Raw genomic sequence first — 20,449 nt, 5'->3', positions numbered from 1 at the left:
AAGAAAAAGGAGGCAGGAAAGTCATACAAATTTCTACACCATGAGTACCACACTTTCTGCCTTTCATAACTCTACTTCCTATTCTCAAGACATGGCCTGCTGCCTTCACCTATCGTCCCCAGAGCGTCCTACTTAGTACAGTAAGCAAATGAGACTCAGCTAGAGAAGTAGGACATTTGATCTGTTTTCTTCCCCACAGTCAAAGACCGTGCAGGACTTTGTTCTCCCAAAGTCTTAAAAGGATGGAGGCTCCCACCTTGCTTTCATTTTGTACCATCATGTGTGTCGCCTCTTTTGTGCAGACACCTTCAGGTCACTCAAAAAGGTACTTTCTAAAATAAACCATTTTATATGGCTGCAGTGCCTTTCTGTTACCAGAACTTTCCTGTTACGAGTTTATATAAGCCACATTTGTTCTAATTTTGATTTGGATTAGTGTTTCCACATGAAACATTAAAACCTTGATGGTAAAGGGAAGTTTGGGGGCGGGGATGGAGTGCTGAGAAAATGAAACAAAACAATGAACTTATATCTGAGGAGTTGGGGGGGGGTAGTCATCCATTTAATTAATGGACATTATTAGCCCTTAGCTATTTTAATTACTCTTTTCCTATGGATCACATTCTGTTTCTGTACAAAGCAGTAAAGTTTTTCACTGTTCCAAAATACATTTAGAGAATAGAATGGCAAATTTAACTTCATTAGTGACTAAGAAAATATACTAAATCTAGAAACAAATCCTTGGATTAACAAAGAATACTACATTTTCCAAGCACAAGTAACCATATTGTATTGTACATACAAGAGAAATATGTATGAAAGGTTACATTAATCCACATTATTCTAGGTAGAAAAGGCATCCTCAGTTGCAAGGGTTTGGGCATACACAGTGCTTCTGATTTCATTTAAGTGCTCAATGGTGGTCCATAGGGTTGTATGCTCCCTCCACCTATGCATGCAAATCCTCCCTTGATGGCCATAAGCATAGTTAAAGATTATGTTCTAAACTAAAGCTATCATGAAAGGAACCCTAGTTAGTATTAGCCCTGGTTAGAATCAGTGCACACTAATCCTTAACCATGGTTAAAGCCAAAGGAAGTAGGGGATTGAATTGTGAGAGAGAAGCTAGGAAGTGAGTGATTTTTAAGCCCTTTTAGCCATTGGGAGCGCTGTGTCTCCCCCCAAGTGATGGTTGTAATCAGTGCTTTTTTCTGGGGGGGGGGGACACATACCCCTAAACATTTTGTGAATCTAAGCTTGGCTTCATTGAGGGGCTGTATTTCAATATGAGTAGGAAAATGAGAATACCCCTAAACATTTTTTTTTTTAAGGAAAAAAAGCACTGGTTGTAATATATACAGCTATATGTGATAACTGTCCAAATCATGAGTGGTTTGGATTGTTTTGGTGTGGATTCAGAAGAACCAGTTTCAAATGCCTCCCAGCCATAAACAAACTCAAGTTTCAGACTGAGTGTAAACTCAAGTGGGAGCTTCAGCAAATCCTGACTCTTGATGATAATATGTGCGTAAACATCTATCTTTTCAGATAAAATGAGTGTAAAGGATGAGATCCTTGAAACACTTTGTTTGGAACTATTCCGATTGTTCTGCAAGACTGCCCAGGAATAAATAATCATAATTTGCAGTGCTTGCATGTTCAAACTTTCTCAGGTGAGTAAAAGTTACATGGTTGGGTACCTCAAGAGAACCCAGCTCTTCAAAATATAGCAAATGTAGAATTAAGAACAGAAGCATTAAAATGAAGAGGCACTGTATTCACAGCTAAAAAACGATTTTTTTAAAAGACACTCAGGGAGCTTTTAATCTCTAAATTAAATCTTCCTGTGTGACATTTTCGGGCAGACACAGCTTTTTCTCCATTACAAAATCCAAACAGATTAACTGGGCTTTAACCATACAGTGAGCTGTTTGCACACTTGAAAGAATGTTCGCAGAAGAAAAGTAAACAGTCTATGGACGTTAATCATATGTTTTACGATAACCATTTAGAAAGCATTCCCTGTACTACCATTATTTAAATGGGTGTCAGACTATGCTGCCATGCACTTGCAATACAGAGATGGCTGGATGAAGATCCTTTTAAACCTATGCGATATTAGCATTAAACACAATCCAAAGGAAGCCCAATTGTGGCATATGGGAATAAAAGAAACATTGATTCATTCATTCATAGACTGAGTTTGGATGCATTATCTAAATATGTTAATCACAACTACAGCAATTCTTTGACAAGCTCTAACACGTATTCACGGTTTCAAATTTACTTTTTAATTAACTTGCAAGGATTTGGACTAACTGAAAAAAATGCCCTCTGAGGACTCTATGCAGTCTACAGAACAAAGACTGACACTATTACATCCTCTAGGGCAACAGGCTAACAAGATATATATTTTTAGTTAACAAAATAACTAAAATCTAGTCTTTAACACTAATAAATCTAAGCAGGGTTGAGAGAGTGCCATGTGTCCACAATAATCAATTTGGACTGGAGTAAAATTTACCAGAATGTAGCAGTGGGATTAAAAATTACAAGAGAGCATTTGATCCTGTGACATTGGCAGCCAAAAAGATCACTTAACAAGATTATGCATTTTATTCATTGGCTAAAATCAGCAAGCCACATATATAACTTGATGAAGTCAACAGAATGGCCTCAAGAATGTGGTTTTATAACTACACATAGGATTTAGATTTCATTTTTTAAAAACAGAATTGTTAAAAGCTAAGGTAAAAAACTGATTTTATCCAGGAAAAGAGCTAAAAAAGTATTATAGAACCTTTAAATACTATAATATAAAAAGTAGTAGGAAATGACTCTGAAATTAAAAAGTATTCAAAAAGCAGGGCAATCTCCATTTATCCTCTTTTTAGGAAATGTTCTTTATCATACATCTAAAGTAATTTATGATATAAACCTTTAGTCAAAATAGCACCTCCAACATCAGTTATTTGGAACAGTGAATGCCTGTATAGCATTACAGACTGCTGCACTATTAGAATTTAACAATGGGGACAACTTGTCATTTCAGTTTCTAGATTTTGATCAACGTATTCCATCATACGCATAGATGTTAGAAATTGAACACACTGTTGTTATTAAAATGCGATTGAGGGCCTAAAGGACAGGAGACAGCATCCTGAGATCAATTACACAGTCAATATGTTCATTTTATTTATTTTTGGGTAATCTGCAGACAATTAGCTTTAATATACTTACTCCTAAGTGAATATTTTGTGTGTCCCCCCCACCCCCAAAATGATCTAACTCTATGATATTTCAGGAAGCTTCGTCCCCGCATAGCCTAGCTCCTCATCAAACATTGTTCACCCTACCTGTTTTCGGATCTACGTCGGCTTGTAAGTGTGGAGGAGGATTCCCTGGTGTGAAGTGCTCATTGCTGTACGTAATAAGCGGCGTGAGAGGATGTACATGGTGTGGGTGCTGCACAACTGGGACTTTGTTAGACTGTGAAAAAAGAAAATGGAGAGTGTGAGGAAAACGCTGTGTTAAGAAAGCTACATAGCGCAAACATTAAGAAAGCAGTTTAGAAACACACACACACATACTCTGCTATAAAACTAGGCGTAAGACATTTGTACACAGTAAGAGTGTCATCAAAATAGCCTCAGTCCCCCACCCCCCCACATTTTCACACAAGCTTATTAGTTCCTGCTTTTCCTAATGATCTGGTTCTCAAACTGTTTGCTAAAGATGTCGGTCAAGATAAGCTCATTGTTATTAAGGACCACCCTTTGGCTTGCAAAAGCCTGACCTGTAAAATGAAACTTCTTTAATCCCATGCACTGTATTGTCCCAGCACCCATTCCTGGTGACCTTGTAACCCATCTGTATGGTTTTCGGGACCTACAGACAGGCCACCCACCGATTGGGGGGGGGCTGCCCTTATGGCACAGAAAGTAGTATATTGTGTTTGTTTGTTTTACTGTGCTTAGACAAAGGCAGGATGCATTGTGGTCTTGTAAAGGGCTTTAGCATCCTGAAATAAGGAAGCCTAAGGGAGCAATTGATTGTTGATTGTTATCGGGTATAGGAGTTAAAAGGATCACTTTCACCAATATGTACCTGCTAATAATGCAATGTTCAAACTGCTGAGACACAGCTCTCACCCACAGTCAGATGTGTGCATGCTGCAGAGTTCATTCCAGGACACACAGATCTAGCCAAAAGTGAGACCCATGTGTCAGTAGTTCAAAAGTTATATTAGCGGGCATGCAGAAGCCAGAGCCAATTGTGCATCTGCTACACCCTGTAATAAGTTGCCATTCCCATTGGATCTTGTATGTTCTAAAAAAAAAAAAAGGGGCAAATCTTTACAAGAAGGAAACGTGGAGGCCTGGCAATTCAAATTTCACCCCCAATTTTCCCTTCATGCCTTTTGAGAACAGGCAGTTCTATTATTTCCTTACGGAGAAACTATTTACATCCTCTTCTTTCATCAGAAGGACCAACTTCTGTTTTGCTTTGTTTAAAACTCTTTCCATATGAACCGGAGAACGGGACAAATCATTTTGCAGTACTTAGACCATTAATTAGAAACGAACAACTGGTCACTGCTCTGTAGTAAAAGAGATTGAGACTGCAATCCTCTACACATTTTCTTGAGGGTAAGACCCTTTGAATTCAGTGGAGCTTACTTTTGAATAGCTATGTATGAAACTGTGCAGCAATGTTCAGTTCGAAGTACACTAATAAGCAGCTTCTTAACAATGAATGTAAGTACACTAAGTTTTAGGGAGAAAAATGGCATGGTTATAAACAGATGCTTAAAGACATGAGGGCACATTTTTTTCTGTTATGATTCCAAGACAATGTAAAGCTATTATTTATTTTTAAAAATAACGCAAACAGAATGCAACAATATATATTTTTTTAAGTGCTACAGTTTGTATGATACTGTAAGTTACCTTCACAAGATCACCAAGGAAAAATTAAGATGAAACAAGCAAAGCAAAGAACCATTTCACTGTGAGTAATCCAATTCTCTCTCTCTCTCTCTCTCTCTCTCTCTCTCTCTCTCACACACACACACACACACACACACAGAGAGAGAGAGAGAGAGAGAGAGAGAGAGAGAGAGAGAGAGAGAGAGGCTTATTCCCTATAGAGGATTTACAATAAAATCCTACAACAGGGACATTTAACCAGATTAGGTAGCAGCAAAGATAAAGAGGCTAGTATTAGATGACAAATGGATTAGAGTCAACTTTCATTTTCAAATGTGTCTTCATTTTCTTTTATTACTTTAAGTAAGGAACAATTTGCATTAACATCAAGTAAAAGGAATTACATTAAAAGACCGAGGGACAGTGCAGTGGTGCTCTCGAGCGCCACCTCAGTCCAGCACCTGTCAGTCTTTGCTATTATCCTCAGACTAGATTAGCAGCATCCATTGTCAAAAGGGGATGGATATTTTCAATGGAGACCATGAAACCTAGAATGTGTTCATTAAAAAACAATACGTATGTGTTTTGTTGATCTTTTCAAAGCACTTTTCAAAATACTGTATCATTCATGTTTGTTTTTGCAGTAAGATTAACAAAAGCTTTGAACTGGTTAAAATTAAGTTAAAACTTCAGCACAGCTATGGAGTGAGTGAGGTCTGCTTAATGCTACAGGAGTTACTACTGAAAACCAAGAATCTATCTGGAAGGCTGCAATCCTAGGCACACTTAGTAGGGACTGAGTTCCAATGATCACAGGGAGACTTGCTTCTCAGTAAACATTCAGAAGAACACACTGCATGCATTCATGGGAAAGTCGTGCTTTCTTGGCCTGATTTTCCCACCTGTACAATGGGAATAAACACAACTTAACTCACTATTTTATGAAGAATAATTCAACAAGGACCGTGCATTTACTGCCTATTGTTCTTATTTGTTGTTTTATGCTAACTCGTTTTTAGAAGAATTTCGTTATTTTACGGCTTTTATTTCGCAAGCTATTTCAGAAGCACACAAATGAATGACTAAAAAGTGGTATTTGAATGGAGCAAATGGGTAGGTATGTGTAGAAGGGTTTCTAACAGACTACAAGGTGTGGTGGTTCACCCATCTTGTTCTGTGTGGAATTGTTCTAAATTGTTCTAAATGGGTGATGCAGTCAAGCAATCTTTCATCCTTCCATGAATGCATCTTGCATTTTTATATCTGCAAACTGTAAACTGTGACCTAATTAAAAAGAATGCACACACCAAAATGTTAGAGGAAAGTCACACTAGAGAAGAAGAAAATCCTTTGGGGTTCATTTTATCTCTTCAACAAGCTTTGCACACACACACACACACACACTGCCTCCACACTTCCTTTCCCTGTTTTCAGACAAATTGCATGCTTGCAGTTTTTACAGTGTAGGTATGTCAGAGTGTACTCGGTCATGTAGCTTTTAAACTCCTCAATGAACCATCAGTCAAATGTATCACATGGATTCTATGTAGAATTCTCAGATTCCATGTACTGTACAGCAGAGTCCAGTTCACAGATCACACCTCCATGGCTTCCATGAGAAACCATGGCATATAATCTGGTATGACCAGCCAAAATATATGACATGGAACATCTTTTTACTTTGTGTGTATAGTTTGGACCACTACATACTAAGCCAGATGTGACAAACCAATGAAAACTTTGGGAATGATTGACGCATTTCATTAATAACATGCACTGCCTTAACAGCATCCATGGTCTACATGCCTGCTTCGGCATTAGACCTGCTCAGATACAGAAGTAAAATCATGACGCCAGCTTCTGGTGTTCCAAAGTTCATGAAATGTTACATACAACATGGTAAAATACAAGAGCAGCTGATGGGGAGGGCAGCCTGTGGACCTGGCTTCCTGGTACCGGTGTCACTGAACTTGCCAAGGGCAGGGCAGGAGCAGGGTATCGCAGCAGTGAGTTTGGGATGGTGACAGAGCACCAGCGGAACCCTGGTACAATTCCCAAAGAAAGAGTTTAGAGAATAATTTGGTAAATCTTTACCTGGGAAAATCTCGTTTATTCAAATAGTTGCCCAGAAGCTAATGTTCTTATGAGTGAGCACTTAGCTCCAATCCTCACTCTTCCTATAAATGTTTAGCATGAGCGATGCTGACTTTTCTTCACCACATCAAGAAATTTATGCTAGAATTCGAGGCTGAGGCACCTTCATAGCAGGTCTTCTGAGTTATCATCAGACTTGTAATAACTGCTTTGTGAAGGAGGGAAGCCTTTGTTTTCCTATTTCAGTCCTGCTATTCTGAGTCCTGCCATGCCACGTTCAGTGCCTGGAACAGCCTCACCTGGTTATTAGGGGAGTTTATTCCTGAAGGTTCTGTAGGTTACTCCCTTGTCACATCAAACACTCATTTGCCCTTCACGTACTGTCAAGCCTTCCTTTCCTGCTTTGTCCACCAGGTCTGATACCAGTGATCAGATCTCTGAATAAGCGTTCGGCACGCTGTTGGTTTTAAAGCAGAAGTGAAGCAGAACAACAGCACGGTGGTGGTGGTTGTTGAATTTGCAAATTTGTACAGAAGGCAGTTTACACAAAACTGACACAGTACAAAATAAGATTTAAAAAGCAACCTAAGAACAAAATGCACTAGCAAACAAACCCAGCAGCAGTTAAAATCAGCAGTTTAAAAAAGCAGATCACACAACAGAAGACTGGGAGTCATGAGTCTGCAGTCTCTTCCACTCCAGTTTCTCCTACCAGCACTCTGTTCAAAACTAGGGTCTGGGGCTGTTTCCACAGTTAAGAGGGAAACGCAACACTAAGTGTGCTGATACATAGTGCTGACCACACATGGTTAAAACTAATCTATGTCAATCTATCTATATATGCATATTTCTATAGAAATGAAGCTCTCCCTTTGTTTGGTGGTCACAATTTAGTTTTGTCACGGATAGAAGAGTAAGGTGAAGACAATCACTGAAGAAGGAAGCATTGGGAGAGGAAAGCTATGCTCGGTTTAAAGATATCCAATAATTTGCAAGAGGAAGGTACAAACAATTCTGGAAGCACTTCTGGTTGTGTAACAAACAAGGTTGGCTTTAAAAGTAGGATTATGGAATTATATTAAATAAGCTTTGACTGGGGGGGGGGAGTAGAGGCACAGGGGGAGACTATTAGCAATGTGAGTGATGAGAAGAAGATTAATCCTGCATTTGCTTCTCTCTTTGAAGTATACAGGGGGTTTGCCTGACTAAAAAGAGCAGTCTCTAGCACTATCCAATGGCTATAAAAGGTAAGTCACAGAAATTAGATAAAAAGCACTATTAGATCATCTTAGCCCATCCCGTCTTCCAGATACTGTATGTGATTGTCCCCTGGAGTATATTTTCCTCTTACTTTGTTCATGCTTATTTTATAATAAAAGCTAATAGCTATTCTGAGAAAATTGAAGTTCTTTGGAAACAGCATCTCTTTTTTATGCCATTAATGGCTATCACAGCAGTTCTTATTTTTTAAGTTAGTTATCCTAGTAGACGGAATTTAGAATAAATGCAAACGTAAATATAAAATGAGAGAATAAGGAAGTAAGGCACTCCTTTTGTTTTAAACTTGCTAATTAATGTTCTGGACTGAAAAGGCAAATCAAAATACAAACAACAGGAAAAGTTTGTTTTCCCCCCTTGATTGCCTATGCCTGAAGCAAAGCAAATTAAATTGCACTCATGGAATCAACAATGAAGTTACCAAACAGGAATTAGGGATGGTTTAGCACATGTATAAACAAAGATAACATAAACCATAGAGCTGAGTTTCCCATTAGAAATGTAAGCTGAACTGTAGTTGAAAGAACAGCTGTGTTGTGAGTAAATTCCTATACATTTCCCTCAATGCATGAGGTGGAGAAAAACCAGTGCATTACACATGCAGGGATACTGCTAGTAAAATTAAAGGTAATTGCACACAACAGCAATAATTACATATACAGCCCAATGCACTACCTTCTTATATGCCAAATGCTCAAGGGTACAGAAAGCTTTCAATAGGAACAAATGAGATCCATGCCATAGTTCATGAAGGTCACAACCCTGGGAAAGAACCGCTCACCTTCCAAGCATACTTAAAGCATAAACTTCTGTTAGCTTGCACAGCATGTTCTCTTAGCATCCTCCTGTCTACACTGTTCACATTTTGGATTGTGGTAAATTTAATATTGAATAGGCACTTTGCCCCAGACCTATATGGCTCTAATTCTTCCTCTAGGATTCATATTCTAAGAGAAATGGAATCTTGCAACTCACCTCTAAATCTATGAATCATCACCACATATTGAAAACAAATGGAATTATAGCTCTACCTGCCTTCCCCTCCCCATCAATATTCCCTTAGTGCTTTATTTTTCTACACAATCAAAACTGGACTTGTAACTTAAAACTGCCTTTAAAAGCCTAATACACTAAAGCAAAAGCGAAGTAGTTTTGTAGGCCTTTTCTGTTAATCTTTGAGAGATTGCATTAAAGCACAGTCATCTTGGATTACTAAGCCCTTCCAAGGACAGCTCTGTGCACCAGCAAATTGTGCCATTCACAACACATTTACATTTAAGAACTGGTATTCTATACTCTTTCCAGGTGCTCTTATTAAAACTCTGCACCATACTTATGGCAGTCGGTAAAATATTATTATGAGGTAACACGCTTATGACTAGAAAGATCCACTAATTTTTACTATCAAGACTGAAATGCATAAATTTAATCTCATTTATCTTCACTAACCAATGAACGTTTTAAAGCTTTCTTTAGAAGTTTCTGGACTTTACAAATCTAGAAAAAGCAATGTGCCTGTAGCCAGTTTATTATTATAATACAACATCAGCCACACTGAACATGGATTTCTCTCTTGTTTTGGGACACCATAATTTCACAGGAGGAGTGCCTGAATTTTACGCTATTTCTAAATTTTATTTTTACCAACCTGTCTCCTATAACCTGGTCGGTCCCTGCAGTCATGTTGGTTCCCAATGCCATATTTACAACAGAAATGTGTGTCTTTAATGTGCATTATTAATTCAAACAAAATAAGATTGTAAACCTTTTGAAATATGGAGCAGTATATAAATTACCTAAATAAACAAATACAACAGAATAAGAAAAAAAAATGTCACATTTTAGAGAATTCTGACACATTTAAAAGACAATGAATACAAACAAACTCTTCATCTTTCCCCCTTCCAAGTGCTAGACATGTTCTTGTGCGGAATGAGACCATTCTGTTTATCTACGCAACATGCACTTTATTGAAATAAAGAATGCTTTCACACCTGACTAAGCATTTTCTTCAGAAATCTACTTCTCCTTAGCCTATTATTGTTGATACAGTGCTCTGAACCCTTTCAAAGTTTAGTGTAGCTCATTTCTACCTAAGGTCTTGCCCTGTGCTCGCTCCCTATTGTAACTGAAGACAAGGCCTCCATTGATAACCATGGCTCCCTACACTAAAAAAAAGGGCTCATTTTCTTCCTTCACACAAATGACAACAGAAGCGCTGACAACCATGTGCTGGGACAATACTCCCCTAGCTTGAGTCTGACAAAAAGCAAACCACACACACACATACACATACACACACACACACACACACACACAGAGAGAGAGAGAGAGAGAGAGAGAGAGAGAGACACACACACACACACACACACACACACACACACACACCTCTTCAAGGAGTGGCGTAGGCACAGGATATTTCTACTTCCCTTCTGTTTTTCTTTTAGCAGCTATTTCCTGGTTAGAGGACTGCTCCTATCAATAAGGGCCTACCTTCCAGTCCCTGTAATTCGGTAAATTGTTTAAATAAAACAATGCTGGCTTCTTGCTCTAAAATATGGGACAGCTAATTTAAACAAAGTCTGGGGGCAATGTTCACTGATATCCCATGTCCCCTGCCTCACTTCTACATGACACTTTTATACACTCTTTCTTATAGAAAGATTGCAAGACATACCCACGTAATTTAATAACAAAGACACATTAAGGATACAATCCTAAGAATACCTACCAGGAAACAAGTTCCAACAAACTCAGGGCGACTTGCTTCCAAGTAAACATGGCTAGGATCGGTCTGTAACTGAAATCATTAGGATTTTACCACTTGCTTAGGAGAAAGAAAACTATACATAGTACCTCAAACAGTAAGATTCAAACAAATGCATTTTTTTTAAAAAAAAAAAAAGATTGCTGTTATTTTAAAGCTACTTTTGATGGACAGAAAACCAACCGTGTTTCATAATAGCATGTGACATAGCCCAGAATGTACAGGTAATAAATGTGATAATATACATGAAATATTCTTTTACAGGGAGGTTTTATTTTATTTTATTTTGGGGTGAGATCTAAATACTCCGGCAAGAAGATTTTGGGAACAATCAATATCATGTCAGTCAGTGTTAGCTTTTAAAAGTTCTGCAAAAAAACCCTACAAGTTAATACATTAAACATAGTTTTCTCCTAATTCATGCTAATTTCTTTATGAAGTGACAACAATGCTTGGTTTTTTATTACTTGAAACAATTTAGCAGCCTGTTAAATAACTAGCCATTTAAAAATTGTGGCCTACATAATTCCAGGTTAGTTTTACCAGCATTATAAAAGGATTAAAGACTGAAACCCACAGGTGTATGCCTAATACAAGAAGTTGTGATGGAAAAACGGACAGCCATCACAATCTGCCCCCTACCCACCTGCCTAGTTCTTGATGGAAACTTTGAAACAAGCACTAATTTCATTCTACTTTATATTTAAACTCATCTACATAATTTGTTTTAGGTTGTTATACACCTAATTATATATAGATATAATACAGATAAAGATCAAGAGCCCAGTGACATGATTTTTCTCCAAAGTGATGCTCGGAAGTACATGCATCAACAGAGAAACAAATGAAACCAATCACAAAACAAGTAACAATACACACACGCAAAAAAAGCATATAACTGTGCTTTGGAATTCAGGAATAATGTACAGATAGAACGAGGTCGTGCTGTTTTGTTCCAAATGTATTTAGAGGAAAGATTGGCTTCCTCTTTCATATGAATCACTATCAAGGTAAAAATTATCTAAACGCTTTAGTTTTTGATTTCCAGAACACAGGGGAGGACGGGACTGTGGTGTGCCAATTCATGCACTTGTTTATGCAGGTCTCTATTATGTGCAGACAAAACAAAACAACACACACACACACACACTCGGCCCAGGCTGGGGAAAACATGGTATTTATATACAGTAGAAAAGCTATTCAGAACCAAAGTCTACATGTATTTGAGGATGAAGAGATGGTTTGGATAAAGGGGAGAGTGAAATGAGAGAAAACTAGATTAACTGCAATTCATATGTATGTAGTTTTTATCGCAACAGTAAGACAGCATTTAAAAAATAAAATTCAATATTATAAATTCTCCAATATCCTATATAAATATGCATTTCATTATTACATAGTCTATAAAAGATCATTTTTATTAACTTATGTGCGTTATGTAACAGTTTAATATCCACAACTATAAAGACATAGAGAGACGTTAAGCCAAACTTTCGTCTTTGAGAATCTTTTAGTTCACAAAATATTTAAACACACACACACACGCGCGCGCGCGAGACGAGAGGATCACTGAAAACTGAAAGATAAAAATGATATATAATAGCATTTCAACCATTTTTTGAAGACATTAGATAGGGAAGGCTATCCATACCAAGGCCTAAACCTCAGTGAAGCAGAGCTTGGTAATTACAGCATAGCAAGCAAGGTATGTTCTGCATCCCCTTAGATGCGTCCTGAAAACCCCCCCGAATGCATTTTTCTTGTCACAAGCACTGAAGTATATGTATCTTTTCAATTAACATCTTTTGGATATCTTTGCAATGCAAATAATTACTATAACAACCTGTTGTCTCTTCTATGTTCCTAATAGAGTAAATGAATATTGTCCTCACTGAATCCAATTTATTTCCACATGGAACCCAGAACCATTCGAAAGAGCACATGTTTAACAAATCTACTCAAATTAACACCTCGGGTGAAGGTGAATGGGACATTTAAACAAGTAATATGTAAGGTTAAGACTGTAGAAAATTTAAATACTACATTATCATTCTTTAAAATAAAAAAAACCTCCACTGTGGAAATCAGGCACTTAAAATCAGCAGAACTTACTTTACTAATGTAAATACTTATGTCTGTCAAGCAGAAATAAGGCTTGGCTTCCAAAGCAGAGAATAACTAAGAGATGAAATACCTGCACAATCAAATAAAATTCTGAAACAAACATAACAAATAAATAAAAAGGGAATGTTTTGTTATGCTACATACACCTATCACAGTACATATACAAAAAAAATACATGCACGCATACACACTTGCTTTTGTTGGCAAGCTCCACTCAACAGCTTTAGCTCAATAAATACAACCAGCTGTATATTATGAAATGGCCTTTTCACTATGACAACACTCCGCAACGAAAAAGAGAACTGCTCTCCAAGAAGAAGAAAAGGCAAAAGAAAAATCCCTTCCAACAATTATTTTTTAATTGTTCCAGGCCTTTGCATGTGATGAAAAGGACATGCATGCTTTGTGTTGTTTTGTAACTATTACAGTATGTTAAGAACTGTCACTGACAAGTCATTCTACCCCCTCCCCTAAACTGACTCGCACTGTATTTTTTTTTAAGTATTGAACAAAGGTCACAGCTTGAATTGACTGTTCTATCTTCCTTTTAAAAAATGCTTCCACAGACACGAATAAAAACAAGTCACACAACTAGTTCAATGGTCAAGATGTGCGCTCTCTCTCTCTCTCTCGCTCTCTCTCTCTCTCACACACACACACTTAAACACAAATGCTACTCACCCAGCAATTCAAATTGAGATGCCAACAGCCAAACTGCTGAAACAGAGAGAACCCAGAGGCGAGTGCTCCTCCTTTACCACTCAAATCTTCCATTCCCACTAAAATTGCATCCCTCGGGTACATAACGGCTTTGTCTTTCCCACTCTTAATCTCATAAACTTTTTCCCCCCTTCACTGTCTAGATGCCAATTGTACTAGCTTTGTATTATTTCCCTTGCAGCTTTTCACTTTCTGTCTCCCTCCCATCCCCCGCCTGCGTTTTTTCACTTAAAGTACAGTCCTAAAAGATCAAGATGTTTCCAGATTTGAGGCCTGGCGTTCCCTGAATGCTCTGCATCCATCGTGACATCGGATGTCGGCTGTGAGAGAAGGTGTCTTATTTTCTAAGATTGTCTCTGTTGCAGATTTCGAAACTTGAAATAATCACTTCGGTTTTCTAATACACAAATTCTCTTACTGTCAAACACCCCCCCCCCAACCGCCCCTCCGTTTGCTTGCTAAGGATAGCTAAAGAAGCAGTTACCTTGGAAATAAATGACAACGCTACTACGATTCAGATAGTTACAGGTAATGCTATGCGTAGTGAGGCAACAACGGATAGCCATGAGGGAGCAGGAGCACCTAAGTGTAACAAGCAGTCACTGTCAGATCCCACCAAACAAATTTCTTCAGGAGAGACCTGCAGGAAGCAGTTGATTTTGTTATCATTTTGACACATTAGTAATCACTCTCCTTCGCCCCCAACTTTTACCAATATTAAATTTTTTGGTTCTTGGTTTAAACAGGTTGGTTCACATGAAAACAGTATAAGAAATGCTCATCAAGTTTACTACAGTCTTACTGTCTAAGGTATTTTGCTACAGCAAGCATATTTTAGTTTCTGTAAGCACAAGCTTAAAAGAGAGACCAGATTCCTCCACGAACTGAAAAATTGTGTCTTTTTTCATCTACATTCATAAGTTATCCATCCTTTGTGATAGGTATTGACTTAAGAAACAAAAATCGCAAAGGCAGCTCTGGTTTTTATGGGGGAATGCGGTCAAACCTATAGTGGCTACCTCTCAAAATACCTGACAAGAAAGCGCCAGTAATATGGTTAAGCATGATGGATAGGTAAAACTATCTGTGGTTCAGTATCATTAGTAGTTAGGAGTGCAAGTTAATTTTATCAGAGCAAAAAAGTTTCTGAATTGTCCAAAACCCACAAAGAATTTATACTCATCTGGAGGAGATGTGAAGGAGACCTGTCATAAACACTTATACCTTTATATATATTAATATAACGTACACAATGATTTTTAAGACAGTTTCAAAAGTTATGCTGCGCTAATCACTACAGAAGTCACTGCAATGTTGTCCTGCTGTATTAATTACTATCGTTGCTATTATTACTTTACAGGTGTACAGACTGATCTGCAATTCAGAAGTGGAGACAAAACCTTAAGAATCTGGAGACACTCGCCAGAATGTAATCAACGGAGACAGAAAGTTCTTCTGTTTGCTTTTCTTACCACCATCCTTTTCCGCACTTATCTGGCCTTTGCACGTAAAGTGTCAGCCAGCAACCGTTAAGGCCCTTAATACCAAAACAAAACCCTGCAATTTCCCTTTACATGGCAATAACAAAAGCAATGAGGCTCCAGTTTGACAAGTAAAAAGCTCCAACAACACGGCAACTAATTGCCTTCCCTCCCTCTATTCACAGCGGCCACCACACTCCAGCCGCTGCTTTTGTCCCACGTGCAATTTCTTAAGTAAACTGCAAGTTCTCTGGCTGGTGATGGACAGTTCCCAATCATTTAGCAACAATAACTTATAAAGTGCAGCAAATAGGATGGGCAGCTTTTAAACAGAGGCTTTCCTTTTCTTGGATATCCCAAAAACAGGAGGCAGAGGGAAGCAACATAAGGGGGGGGGGGTTGAGGAAGCACAACAGTATAATGCCCAGTATTTTTTCTTTACTTCTTTCCTATAAGCAATGCATGCACCTACCAAGTTTCCTCAAAAAATAGTTTCTCAGCAGAACTGATCTGAAAGCACTGCGGAGAGCAGTCATCTAGTTAGCGTCCTGCAATTAAAATTTCCAAAAATATTTGGGTTTGCGGGGGCAGGGGGTGTTGAAGTGTCAGAGAAGTAAGCACAGTCTAAGAACAGAAACCCAACTAATTAAGAAACGAAATATCTGAAAGTTAGCAAAATAAGCTGTGATAGTACCTCTGTGGAGGGATAGAACCCTCCTCTTGTTGCAATGAAGTTGCAATTACACATGGGAGAGACCAAATGGATCTGCTGTTCAATATCAGATTCTTCTTAGGTCCAGCACACAGATGTTAAAGCAAACTTTATTATTTATGGGAACAGGGGAACAAGTACTACCATGAGATTTTCTACAAGGGGAGGAATCCCCCAAACATTCGGCTTCCCTAGGACAACTTTTCGTTGATGGAAGGAAAGTGATGGCCTTACTTAACCTAACCTTGAGGAGCAAAGCACTGAAGAATATTGTGTGTCTCCAAGAAGAAGAAAAAGGCAAAGGGTTAGTTGTTAATGATGACAGAGATCGCTTTGTCCATGCTAAAGTTCCCAAGCTCTGAAGCTTCTTTTAAAAGACAAAAACTCTTTGCTATGCTTTAAACCCGTCAATCTTAAAATGCTCCGAACAGAGAAAAAATAACATGCAACAAAAACATGCGACAGAAATGAAAGTATCAGTGCCGATTCATTAAAAGCAATGCCTCACTCTGCTAGCCTTGTGGGAAAGAGGAAAAGGTTTAGCTTACCATTTACAACAGTTTTAATCAGGATGCTTCACGCTGCCTGGTTTCAAGCATGCTGCCGCTTGTTATATTAACATACCTACATGATGTGCAATAAGACTGCCGTTGGTTGATCCACTGGAGGGCAGCACCCTACCTAAGCCATTCACCACTGAGCTGCACTGAGCAGATAAACACACGGGAAGCAGCTCTGCAACGCCAGCTCTTCAGAAAAGATGCTCAAGTCCAGTTCCATTCATAGAATTATCTCGCATGGTAGGAAAATGAACAATACTCGCCTCTCCCCCTGATTCAATGCAAATCCACAAAAAAGTGAAAAAGCTCTCGTTTCTCTCTCCCCTCCTTCCCACAAAACCCTGTATATTCAGTCTAAAGAACAAAAGCCGATATTTTGTTTGCCGACTTGGCAAATATAAAGGAAATCTCAGTTCTCCAAAGTTCACCTAACTTGGTGAAAGCACTGCTTTGCTGCTCATCACTGAAATGAAGCTTTAATGGCTATTTGATGCCACTCAATTGGGGGAAGCCCGTGGTTCAATTTCAGTAAAAGGTAGAAGATTGTTCCGCTCTTTCCACCCCCTTGCTTACAAAAATTCCCCCATTCCCAAATTCCTGTCAACAGCAATAATTGAATTCTATTTTTATAAAGACTTTAAAAAAGTATAGCATAATGTCTAAAAAGCAGACAAAAAAACCAAAACAAAAACAGAAGCATTTAGTATGTAATTTTTCCCATGGTTTTAAGTAAAAATCACAGAAACTTGCGGATGTCTTCCTTTAAAGCGAATGGTCCTAACACATATTAAACCACCGCTGCGCGCCTTCTAAGCATAGTAGGAAAAAATGACTATTGATCTTCAAATAGCGATAATTGAAAAGATCAAAAAGATTAAACAAAATCACGAATGTGCTGACTTACCATGCTATGCTTTTTTTGTTGCAACTTTGTAGAAATTTCACTCAAAGAAACTGCATCAGAGGTGTCAAATTTTTTAGCGGAGTGTGATCGTATTACTTCCGCCGCCCTGCCTTCCAATGCTTCAGAACTTTTTCCCCTTTCTCTTTTTTGTTTGTGGTACCTAGCTTTTTGCTATAGACTTTAAAAGCCTTCAGCTCAGCAAACCAGCACAAATTATCTTGCCACCTTGCGTAGCTCTGATGCTTTGGCCGCTAACTTTGGAAGGCCCTTTACTACTGCATCAAAATTAGCATTGTCAAAGCAGTTAATGAATATTAATATTGTATTTGTCATTGGAGCTGGCCCGTTGCTGAACTCCGAGTCATCCATCAGGGACAAGATTAAGAACACAATTATTTCTGACTGACAGGGACCAAATCTGCTAGAATTTTTTTTTTTAACAATTCGGGGGGGAACCCCCTCCCCCCACAATATCATCATCTTAAGGTGTCTCCCAAGAGACCGGCAACTAGATTAATACTCTTTTAATGAAGTACAGATCATTATTTGGGGAGGGGGGGTGAGATATAGACTATTGAAGCTATTTAGTTATGCTTATTGTTAGATTTTTATTTTTATTTTTTTAAAAAAATACAGACTGCATATATTTTTTGACAGCTGTCCAGATTTTTATTCATACTGTTCTAAGAAAAAGAAGACTTTTTCTGAAATCTTTTTTCCTTAAAAAAAAAAGAACAGAGAAGGAGCAATTCATCCCATCTGGGATAATTTTCCATGTCTTCACTTTTAGTCTAGCAGCTCAGAAAAGACAGCACAGTAAATAATTCCTACACAATTTTGACAAGAGACACCTTCATCAGCTACAATTCCTTCTACTCCAATTCCCTAGTTTCCAAGAACTGTCTCACTCACTTTATTCTGGATGAACCATTACATTTACAGAAACTCTTAAATTCCCTTTTAATGGTGACATCTTTCTGTAATAAACACACAGGAAACAACACTTGAAGAACCCAAGAACAACCATTAACGAACCAGTAAGCGGAAAGTGGTCTCCCTTGGACTCGGAAGAGATCAAACTTGTTAATTTGAATTCAACCAGGTCCCAACTTTTGAACATGAAAAGTCGTGCATTATGCCTTATGATAATTAATGGATTCGTGAAATCAAAAGGAGCGAATGGAAACCGAAGGAAATACTGGAAAGATTTTGAAAAATGACCACACAGAGCTGAGCTACTAGAGCAGTTCAACGCTCGCTGTTTTAAAATAAATCACATCTTAAAAAGTTGTCTCTTACCTGTTTTAACCAATTTATCTGTATCCACTGCTGTATCCAATTCACCCACCCACCCACCCACACCCACACAGATCAAATCAGTTACTTAATTTATATACCTGGGCATGTGATTTTTACAGGCGCGTTTTGGAACATACCTTTGGTGGCTTCTTTCGCAGAAATTGCTCCCGAGATCATATTTGTTAATCCTCCCCCTCCCTCCATTTTGGGGAGAAGTTTCTTATTTTAAATGTGGTAAAAGGGGGAGAACGAAAGGGGATGAAAATGACAGATGTGATAGCTAATCTGTCCAATGAATCATGGGGGTCTAGGTAAAGCTGTTGAGGCTACTGCGCTAATCTACAGCTCCCACTGACCAGCCTACTGGCCCCCTAATACCATTATCAACCCTTAGATGAACATTCTAAATTAGAGTTTTGTTCCAAAAGGGTGTGAAGTTGACCTCTGGTGCCAGGAAACCTCTGCCGTACATACAGATGGAAAAGTTCTTATGATTTTTTTTTTTAAAGAAATCTCCTTTTCAAAGGGATTTTGCATTTGCGTATGTGTGTGCCCTCTCTCTCTCTAGGAGCAGTTTTTATGGATACCATCAACTACTGCCTTGTCAAGACAAATAATAATAATAGGTAACAAACTTCTTTAGTATATTGATTTTTCTATAAAACAAGAACACTGTTGCCGAGTTTTGGGAATCATTTCCACCCACAACCACTCTTTGGTACAGGGGGGGAAAAGTGCAATAAAACGCAATCTTCTTTCAATGCACTTTGTCTAAGCAGATTTTTGTTTCATTTATTTGGGTTTAGGATGCCTTCAAAAGACCGACATACCCATACATCATTTTCTTTGTCATAAAAATATTTTTTTGGCCATTACCGAATGTTAATTGTAAGCATCCAAAAATTGCGAAAGGTAGAATAAAAGAATATTTATTTATATATAATTATTTTCCTATGGGTTTTAATAATAGGGGGAACTTCCTTTGTCTTAAAATCCATTCCCCCCACCCCTCAGTGTGAACAAGCAACACTGCGGTAGGAAAGAAAGCTGAGTAAGAAAGGAAAAAGAAACGAACATTTTCTATCATTTGTATACCCTCTTTTGGAGTAATAAGAGACTTATCATCTTCAAGAGGTACTATGCTTTGGGCTTTGTTCAGGCCTATTTATTCTACATTAAATGGAAATTTACTTCGATGCCTGTATTACCAAACCCGATACTGGTCACAACAGTAAACCAGTAGCTTATAATCTCCTTCAATAAAGCCAACATCTCATTTCCCCTTAATAATATGTTAGAGCTTGCAAATTTTTAGGTCAATATTTACAATTTGGGATTTTGTGGATACCAATCAACACCATCAGACACCTATCCCCATCTCAGTTCTTAATAGGCTGCTTTCTCTGCCTCTCTCTGCTTCCCCAGCACGACTGCATCAGCACTAGTATCAAATTAACTCTCCGACTTTGAAACTTATTGATCTGCTATTAAGACACCAGTGAACCTGATGAAATGAGTGCTGTAGGTGCAGTCAGGACTTCAAAGTCTCACACAGCCACATAAAACAAGTGCCTTTGATCCT

General features: G+C 38.2%; 1 protein-coding gene and 1 long non-coding RNA gene across 44 annotated transcripts in view; one reads left to right on the top strand and one right to left on the bottom strand.

Moving 5' to 3' along the window:
- The window catches only part of TCF7L2 (transcription factor 7 like 2), a 202,305-nt gene that overhangs the window by 31,358 nt on the left and 150,498 nt on the right, over positions 1 to 20,449 (bottom strand). For 31 of the 43 annotated variants that reach the window (XM_083616615.1, XM_083616611.1, XM_083616612.1 and 28 more), the window contains 2 exons: positions 11,032 to 11,100; positions 3,357 to 3,489 (listed from right to left, as the gene is read on the bottom strand). In XM_083616615.1, the coding sequence (XP_083472741.1) occupies positions 3,357 to 3,489; positions 11,032 to 11,100 (202 nt within the window). Of the gene's footprint in view, positions 1 to 3,356; positions 3,490 to 11,031; positions 11,101 to 13,872; positions 14,119 to 20,449 lie in introns of those variants that run through there. The other 12 variants (XM_083616620.1, XM_083616628.1, XM_083616627.1 and 9 more) reach the window with 3 other exon arrangements.
- LOC310763842 lies at positions 13,878 to 18,855 on the top strand. The gene is made up of 2 exons (XR_014548835.1): positions 13,878 to 14,439; positions 15,272 to 18,855. It is a non-coding gene; the product is annotated as an uncharacterized lncRNA (long non-coding RNA).

Source organism: Podarcis filfolensis (genome assembly GCF_964270895.1).
Source record: "Podarcis filfolensis genome assembly, chromosome: 5".
In the NCBI taxonomy this organism is placed as follows: domain Eukaryota; kingdom Metazoa; phylum Chordata; class Lepidosauria; order Squamata; family Lacertidae; genus Podarcis; species Podarcis filfolensis.
This window is presented reverse-complemented; position numbering and strand designations above follow the sequence as displayed.